The 9781-nt window shown below is 45.1% G+C and overlaps 1 protein-coding gene across 1 annotated transcript in view; it reads right to left on the reverse strand.

The window, feature by feature from the left end:
• Positions 1-9781, reverse strand: part of Dscam (DS cell adhesion molecule) — a 625182-nt gene that overhangs the window by 101397 nt on the left and 514004 nt on the right. Inside the window, exon 17 of the mRNA XM_008826928.2 lies at positions 1399-1639. Coding sequence (XP_008825150.1) covers positions 1399-1639 — 241 coding nt within the window. The remainder of the gene's footprint in view (positions 1-1398; positions 1640-9781) is intronic.

Raw genomic sequence — 9781 nt, forward strand, 5'->3', positions numbered from 1 at the left:
AGAGGGATTTTATATTTTGTGTGTGTGTGTGTGTGTGTGTAAGAGAGAGAGAGAGAGAGAGAGAGAGAGAGAGAGAGAGAGAGCGAGCGAGCTCGATGGGCAGAACTCCTAGTGGGTTAAGGAGACTTAGGAATCCCCGCCCCCTAGTGCAGGCTTCTGGGCAGAGCCACAAACACAGGCTTCCTGTAAGTCTGCCTGCTTTTCTGAACTCTTCAGACTCTGCGCCCTTTCCTTTTCTCCTTCCTGTCTGTTTTCTAACCAAGCTTTCCTTAATGCTTGGGTTGCCTTGGCACTTCTCCTTTTCCTCTAAACCACCATTCCCCGCCCCGACATGCCTCTGCTAGTTCCCCACGTCTGACCTCCATGCGGGCTCCAAACCCCATGGCTTCAAGGCCTTTCTACTTCTCCCCTCCATCCTCTTGCTCAGTGCAGCTGCTATTTACAGCCTGCCTGCCCTGTTTTTCCTTAAATTTCAGTAAAATTGCCTCATAACATCCATTGGAGCCCATTCTTAAATTCTTTTATGAATGAGTCTAAGAACTCTAAAAGGGGCCCCCCCTTTCTTCTGTGTCACTATTTTAGATACCGAGTCTATGCAAGCTTTAATTGCTGGAACCAGAAGAGGGTGTCAAATACTACACGAAACATGTATCTTAATAAGCAAAATATTCATTGACAGAGAAACCAGAAGATATATTTAACCACTCCGGTAGACTGAGAAGACAGAAAGAAACCCTTAGAGTTTCATTACCTAAGACTTCTCTCTTGGCCGTTTCCGTCTATGACCAAATGGTTGTCGGAGAAGTCATTTAAAGGGCAACTGTAGCCTTAAAACCGACCACACATTGCTGTCATCAATCCCAGACCCCTCTCTTCATCTAGCACCTGCTTTTGGACACTAGCGTTCTATGGTTCAAGCACGCACTGTCAGGCTGTGTTCCTGCCTTGGCCAAAAGGCAAAGGAATTCACCATGGTTACTGGGGGTTGCTTCAACAGCCTGGGAACTGGCTTTCTCTATGACCACAAAATAATGCTTGAAAAGTCAAAGCAATCACGGATGTGGGGGTGGGGAAACCCTGATAAATAAAGAAAAAATACATTAAAAATTCTAAAAGCTTCCTGATGGTTGATCTGGGGAGAATTCTTAGACAATTAGATTTCTGCACCCAGGCTGGCTTTGTGGTGATGAGCAGACCTTTCATTTCACCGAGGCCTCAAAGCTTATGTTCAAAGCCAAAGACTATGACTCTGTAACAGTGTAGGCCTTTCCAGCGCAGGGTGGGGGTGAGTGGGCATGGTGGCCTAGGGGCTGGTCCAAGCAGCAGGGAGCCAGCTCAGGGCACAGAATGGCCAACTCTGAAGAAGGAAAGCCCCAGGCGGTGCCCACCCAGACCTACCGTCCTCCAGGGTGGTGGTGATGATTTCCTGAGAAGAAGGTCCCGTGCCGGCCCGGTTGCAGGCCTGCACCACCAGGCCGTACTGTGTGAACTTGTTCAGGTTGTCCAGAGTATACACCTCACTGTCCCCCGTGGTGTCAATACTGATGATGTTGAACTGGAAGTTGCCCCCAGTACTGTACTCTCGGTAACCTATTTGGTAACCACGTATAATCCCATTTTGCAAATGTTTCTTGGGAGCCTAAACAGGAAAGGGAAGAACACAGTAAGGACAAACCAAAACATTAAAAAAAAACAGCTATAAACAAAGCAGCAGCAAACTCATGCACATCGCTCCCCTGTCCAGGAGGGGTGCACCCCAAGACTTCTAAAGGACGCCTCAGGGAAACCTGCCCCCATAGGCTGTACCTTTACTATATGCACAAACCTATGATCCTGTGATAAAGTTTAATTCCTAAGTTAGGCACAGTGGGAAATTAACAACCATAACTAATGATAAAAATAACTAATAATAAAAAGAGAAGAGTTAGGTCAATGTATTGTCATAGGGTTATTTAAAACATATAAATTGCTTATTTCTGTAATTTCCTACTCAACAGTATCAGGTCATGGCAGATGGGGTTAATTGAAATGTGGAGAGTGAAGCCACAGGTAGGCTGGACTGCGGCACAAGTGCTTGTCGCCTGGCCACACCTTCTTTGCCTGCATGCATGCACCTGACATGACCTCCCTCTGCCATGCTACTGTGTGACCCCCAGTTTTCACAGGAAGTCACCACATACTAGTGGCAGGAAATAAATCTGACACTCCAGAGTCTGCGTTCCCAGCCCTCGGGTCAGGCTGCTGTGGTTGACATATCTCACTGGGGGAAGTTCCAAAAGACAGTCTTAGTTTGTAGTGTCGACATTGACACACACACACACACGTGCATGCACATGTGATTTCACTGTGAGGCAGAGAGCAGCCCTTCCTGCTAACTAGGACACTGAGCTGGGCTCTAGGCACTGGTTATTCAAGAACTGGGAAACAGAATTGACTTAAACAGGCAGAAAAGGCCCTGTCCTTGGGGAGCTTACATTCTAAGGCGGAACCCAGAATTACTTCTAGAAAGAACACAGACATTCGAGGGGGGCTTGGTCACTGAGAGGGGAGAACAAACCTCCTTCAATAGGTCCATGTGCATCATTCTGGAGTCATCCCATGGTGAGGGGAGCCACAGAGATCTCAGCTGTGCACACAGTCTTGGGTCAACTCTACTGAGCTGAGGATGTGTTTTTTTTTTTTAATTTTTAATAACTACATGATTAGAAGCATTTCACTACAGCTTTAACATATTCAGTAACACACTCCAGAGCAAGAGTACATCTCTTTCACAAGTGGGTGCAAGTTTCTAGGTTCACAGTTGAATTCATACAGTTATACAATATTGAACTCAGTATAAGCCCTGTAAGACAATAAGGACGTGTTTTCAATGACATGTTGGCGTCACTTGAGGAATTACCCCTCTCAAATATCAGAGCAGCACCAGGGAATGTGCTATGTGATAACAGTTTTGTAGCCTTTGGGTCAGTTAATGGGTGTGTGTGTGTGTGTGTGTGTGTGTGTGTGTGTGTGTACAGTTGTTTCCATGTATATATAGGGGTGTTAGTTGTTTTTAGAACTCCACTTAGATACTAGACTCTGGGAACACTCAGGTCCGTTATATGAAATGTCATACTGTGTGCTAGAATCACACACATGTTCCTGTCTACTTTGAATTACCTCCAGATTCTTGATAATAGTTAATGCACATGCCATGTAAAGAGCTGTTATGGTGTATTGTTTGGGAACAGTGATAAAGAAAAACGTCTGAACAAGTTGAGTACTGTTCTAGTTTATTTCTGTTGCTGTGAGAAAATACCCTGACCAAAAGCAACCTAAGGGAGGAAGGGTTGATTGGGCTTAAAATTCCAATTTGCAGTTCATTTTGGGGAAGTCAAAGCAGGAACTCAAACAGCTAGCCACACCACATCCATAGCCTCAGCAGGGAACTGAACTCACTGTGCTCCCCACACCACATCCACAGCCTCAGCAGAGAACTGAACTCACAGTGCTCCCCACACCACATCCACAGCCTCAGCAGGGAACTGAACTCACAGTGCTCCCCACACCACATCCACAGCCTCAGCAGAGAACTGAACTCACTGTGCTCCCCACACCACATCCACAGCCTCAGCAGAGAACTGAACTCACTGTGCTCCCCACACCACATCCACAGCCTCAGCAGGGAACTGAACTCACTGTGCTCCCCACACCACATCCATAGCCTCAGCAGGGAACTGAACTCACTGTGCTCCCCACACCACATCCACAGCCTCAGCAGAGAACTGAACTCACTGTGCTCCCCACTTGCTGACAAGTGCTCAGCTGCTTTCCTCCTGTCTTACATAGTTCAGGAGCCTCTGCCCAGGGAATGATGTCACCCGCAGTGGGCTGAGTCATCCACATCGATGAAGGATCAAGGCAGCTCCCACAGACACACCCACCCACAGGCCAGCCTGATCCAGACAACTCCTCAGTTGAGACACCTCAAGAGACTACAGGTTGCAGCAAATGGACATTTAAAACTAACCAGAATACATACAAATGCAATTTTTTCCTGAGTTTTTGATCTTCAGTAGGCTGAATTTCTCAGATAAGAAGGGGGGGCTACATCTACCCATGTCTATGTATCTGTCAATCATTTATCTATCATCTATTGTCTATATACTTATCTATTAAACATCTATCATATCTATCACCTATTATATATCTATCTATTTACCACCTGTCTACCTATCTATGTATCTATCATCTATCCTTTATATATCATCTATATATTTATCATCTACCTATCTTCTGTTTATCTATTATCTATTATTTATCTATCATCTATTCATTTATACACAAATGATATTTATCATTTATATATTTTTCTATAATCTACCTATCTTCTACCTGTTTCCTGTCTATCATCAGTCTATCATCTATCTATCTACCTACCTATCTATCTATCGTCTATCTATCTATCTATCTCTCTATCTATCTATCTATCTATCATCCATCAATCATCTATCTATCTATCTATATCTATCTATCTATCAATCATCATCTATCATCCATAAATCATCTATTTCATCCACACTTAAATACAAACTATGAACTTAGCTCCCAGGGTGTATAGACTCCTGCCATCTGAAAGTACATATAATCCAGGGAAAATAAGCACACAAGGACTCTGACGAGCTGTGACAGGCTGGATGCATGGTGCAGGGCTGGAAGGTGAAGGCCAGCAAGTGTCCCGGAAGTGGCAAGTGAAAGCTGCTCAAAGGAGCAGCAGCCAGGGGAGCGAGGAAGGATGGCCTGAGATCAGGAAGTGGAGGCAAGGCTGTGTGGGGAAGAGCTGGCAGGAAGGGACAGGGAGAGGGTGCCCAGGAAGGAGACATGACTGAAGCAGGCGGGTAGAGCTTCAGGGCAGAGCACGTCTTTGAAAACCTATGACCCAGGGAGGAAGGAAAGAACACAGACTATGAGATACCAGAGACAGGTTCTGGGCGGGCAAGCAGGATGGATGGTGTCAGCAAACACTGTGGGTAGCCTAACACGCTCTCCTCCCAGCATGCCCCAGACTGTCTTTAGGACTGAGCCACAGAGGAAGCATTTCTTTTATTCATTTATACAATTCTAAGTTTTAAGTAGACCCCGAAAGTGGTGCATGCTGGGGGGACTTGCTGTTTGTACAGCAAGTTCCTTCAGGTTTGGCTTTCCTTTGAGTTTAATTGCTGCTCATCCACCAGGCTGCTATAAGACATGTATGTGGTACTAACACGGTCACTCAGCAGTCACGTTAACCGCTTTACTCTAGACAAGAGTCAGAGTTAGACCCTGACTTAGGTGCTCACGCATCTCTTACTATAAACAGAGGACCAGCGTCCCCCGATCCAGATGTATTTCCTGTTATGTTGATGGGCTTTGTCTATTCATTTTGTTTTCAAATACTCCTAAAGATTTTAGAGTTTTGGAATTAGATTACACAGAAATTGCTACCTAACAACCACTGAATTGCATTTACAACTTTGAGTTAATTAATAAAATTATTTTTCTGCAAAAATCATCACGTACAAGTCAATTTTACCAACAAAGAGATTTCTCCTATTTCATGTAGTTTCTTTTCGTAATTATGAGATAAGTGATTCAAATATAAAAGATAAGTTTTGCAAATTGGATTCATATCCATTAAGCATTCTAATTGCTCAGCTCCCTGTAAGGCTTCAAGCCTCCTTAAGAAATCAAGTCAGAATCACTGTATGAGGGCTATGCAGTCAGGTCGAGAGAGAAGTGCAGACGGTGGAATTGAACAGCTATAAGAAAATGTGTAAGTTGAGCAAACGATTTAGAAGTTTTCTAGAAGCAGTGAAGGCAGCACTTTGCTGACATTTAGCGCCCCAGGTTTGGGAAGGTGATGGCTCTGATCTGTGATGGGACAATGGTCCCTCCTCTCTGGGCTAAGAAAACTTTGGAACTGGCTTCTGTTGGAGACATATAAGGGCTTTGCTCTGATCAGGTCCAAGACTTTGTTTAAAATAAAAACAACATCCCTGCACAAAGTGAAGTCACTTAAAAATTTTCACAAGGGGTTGGGGGAGCTACTAAGGCCCATTCCTAACCCAGAAGCTACTGGCAGTTGATGGCAGCTGGGGGACAGAGAGTCACTTTTCTTTAGCAGTGTGGCTACTGGTGATTCCCTGTGGCCCTGTGGATGGCTCCACATAGGGGTAGTGCTAATTGGACGCAGTGGATTAATAAAAATAACTAAATAGAAAGTTATAGGAGGACATGAAGCTGGGAGGGAGATATGATGGGGGTCCTGGGAAGAGTAAGGGGCGGGGAGTGATGGGTGACCATGATCAAGATACAGCATATCCATGTGTGAGATTTTCAATGAATAAAAATTGAAAACATTCTTCACATTTTTCTTAGAACTAAATTTCTATCCTGTGTATTCTGGAACACAGACTATTTTCTTTATCTGATACTTTTGCAAAATACTGAAAATGATAAATATTTTACTTGGTTTTATCATTAAGAGTGTAAGGTGAGCATTCCCCGTTCACATCCAGACGCACTGCCCTTCTGTTCTCAACCTCCCAGGCCCTTCTGTTCAGCACCTACAGTCCTGTCTGACTTCCTTCTCATTTAATAAGTTATTATGATCATAGTCTCTAATCTTTGAAAATAATCCATTGTATTGATGTTTCATTGTAGTTAATTGTTTTTACCATTGTTAATATTATTATATATAATTTATTTCCCTCCACAAATGCTCTGTTAACCACTTTTGTAACAGTTTCTCTGTTTCTAATTTTATGGGACTCAAGTTTCAGAATTAGATGGTGGTCCTATTTCTAAAGTCTACATTTCAGGTGGTTGTTATTTAGATAGGATTTCTTTGTTGTTGTTATTCTGTTAGATGTGCCATATAATATGGGTTCATGAAAGGGGATAGATGTGTCTCAAGGAGCAAACAAGAAATCTATCCTTCTTTCTTGTTAGCTTTGAACAGAGTCCAGTGTTGTGGTCAATCCTGCATTTTCATCTTAGGCTACTGGACTCTCCACTCTTTTAAAAAATATTTTATTTGTTATTTTTATTTTATGTGTATGAGTGTGCTGCCTGCATGCATGTAAGTGCACCCATATTGTGCAGTGTCCACAGAGGTCAGAAGATGGTGTCCAGTGCCCTGGAACTGGAGTTACAGATGTTGCTAGCCACCCTGTAAGTGCTGGGAATTGAACCCAGGTCTTCTGCAAAAGCAGCCAGTGTTCTTAACTGCTGAGCCATCTCTCCAGCCCCAACTCTCCAGCTACTCTTGAATACAACACTGTGGTGGGAAGGAGCTTGCTAAAGGAATTAGAGTTCTTATAAATGGAACACACTTTTGGTTCCCCAGCCCATGGGCCCCAAACCACGAGGCTCCTTAAAGGGTCACTGCTGATAGCTAAAAGGTTTCCCTGCTGGTCTCGCACTGGTCACACTAAACATTATTGAACTGTAAAGTTGAAACAGGGAATGTTAAGGGACGTTTTTTTCGGGGCAGGTGAGTTGCTTTTCTTGAGACAGAGTCTCACTAAGTAACCCCAGCCAGCCTGACACTCACTTTGTGGACCATCCCAGGCTGGCCTTGATCTCACAGCAATCTGCCTGCCTTTGCCTCCTGAGCGCTGCATCGAAGGTGTGCACCACCATGCCTGGATACATGAGTTGTATTTCAGTAAGTTGTTTTTCAAATGTCCTCTGTGAAAGTCAGTTCTGGGGATAGTCCTCGCTCAGCTACAACACTGGCCTCCACCTCTGCCATGATGGACCACCACAACCAATCCAGACTCACTACCATCCCTGTCTCTGACACCATTACTGACACTAACTCTACAACAACCTCCATGTTCCCCACCACCATGGCCAGTAACACCACCATCACCACTACCATCTTCACCAGCGTCATCCTGCTCCCCCCAGTCCATCTGAGACTGTCCAGAGAATACCCCCCTTCCTCTCCTTTGCCAGAGCCCTCTTAATCCTGGGGAGAAGCACCTCTTCCAATGGCCCAAGGGCCTTCCTCACAGTCCTTGCAAAGAACCTTCCACAGTGATCACCTGCTTCTCAGGAGCTGGTTTCAGACCTCCTGGGAACAGAGAGCTCCCAGGTTCCCTTCTCCTGCCCATATGAGGACTGTAACTTGGTGGACGTTCTCAGTAACTCTTCTTGCAGATGGATAAGAAAGGCCTTTTGACCATAAAGGAAGCACAGCAAAAAACTAGTGAGAACAATGCTAATGAAAGAGCGCATGTGCAGACAGGTGCATGTTACGATCTGCCTTAACGAAGGTCTGAAGGGAAGAGTCAATCAGAGGCAAGGCTGGACTTGAGCCCATGGTTCAGCTGCTGCACCAAGCCTGGCTCAGGGACTAGGTAGGTGGAGAGATCAAGCAGCAGCACCATGGCAGGGCCAAGACACCAGGGTTTGTATGCAGAGTGGCCCCCACTATCCCTTAGCATGCGGGCTGAAAAATGGAGGTAGGACCTGAGCCTCTTCCAGGCCTCAGTGTGTGTGGACAAGCTCCTCTTCCTCCTCTTCGTCCCCTTACCCCTACTTTTCCTCCTCCTCTTCCTCTTTCTTTTCACATATTAAAATGAATCCAGCAATGGAAATGTTTAACTATCTCAGCCAGCCTGTGCATCACATTTTCATGCTAAGGACCCATCAAGAGAAACCTGCAGGTTTATGGGAAATCCCACCTAGCAATCAGTCCTCTTAAAGTGCATTAGAGGTGGTGTGGAGAGATGGCTCCATGGTTAAGAGGACCCTGGCTCAGTTCCCAGCACCTACATGGCAGCTAACAACTGCCCATAACTCCAGTTCCAGGGAATCCAATGCCACCTTCTGACCTCTGCAGGCATTGCGTGACACGGGTATACCAACATGCATGCAGGCACTATACTCATACCCATAAAATAAAAATGATGTGCACTTACCTACGTACAGGCAATACACGCGTACACATAAAATAAAAATAATAAAATGAAAATACATATTTAAAAAAATGATAAATAAAATATTGAAAACACATTAGAGGAGCGCTTTGCAAAAATGAGAGCATGGAACCCCAGACAGGCAGGCAGAGTGACTGCCTAAGGGCCCCCTTCACTCCACAGGGGTTCAAGAATTTCACACATAATCTCTTTGCACACAAAACTTGGTGTTATGCACAGTGATTTTATGAGTGAGTGACATCTCTTTACTTTTTCTCAAATCCCTTTGACAATCTAGACAAGGTCACACTCAGCGGTACATTTCTCGTTTCCCCACGCTGGATTGTACTCCTCCTGGTTTCCTTCGGATCTGGTAATGGTCCTGATTTCCACATGTTTCTTTTGGTTTCTGCTCTCTGTGGACCTCTCTTCTCACCAGGCCTGGCTCTCCTCCACCTGCACTGCAGCTAAGCTGCTTCCTTTTACCCCTCCAGGTGTCCTTTCTCCTGCCTCTCAAGTGGGCCCAACACCCCACTTCCATGAGTCCTCTCTTTGATCTCCATGACAACAGCAACACCATGTCAATTCATTTTTATGGTTTGCAAGTGACTGTTTTTTTACCAGCCCTGCAAATCAGCTGCCTGTGGCAGAAACAGTGAAAAAACAGGATATGCAAACCCTCACAGCTCACACCATCACCATGGACACCAGTGGCTGTCAAGGTGCGCCTTCCTGAGAAACAGCAGCAAAGGCCTGCTCCCTTCCTTCCACAAGGAGCAGCCCTCAAGGAAGGTGCAGGAGACCCTATACTGTGGAGGATGGGGAGAGGGGAGGGG

The sequence above is a fragment of the Nannospalax galili genome, unplaced genomic scaffold (assembly GCF_000622305.1).
Source record: "Nannospalax galili isolate Female #2095 unplaced genomic scaffold, S.galili_v1.0 scaffold192, whole genome shotgun sequence".
NCBI lineage: Eukaryota > Metazoa > Chordata > Mammalia > Rodentia > Spalacidae > Nannospalax > Nannospalax galili.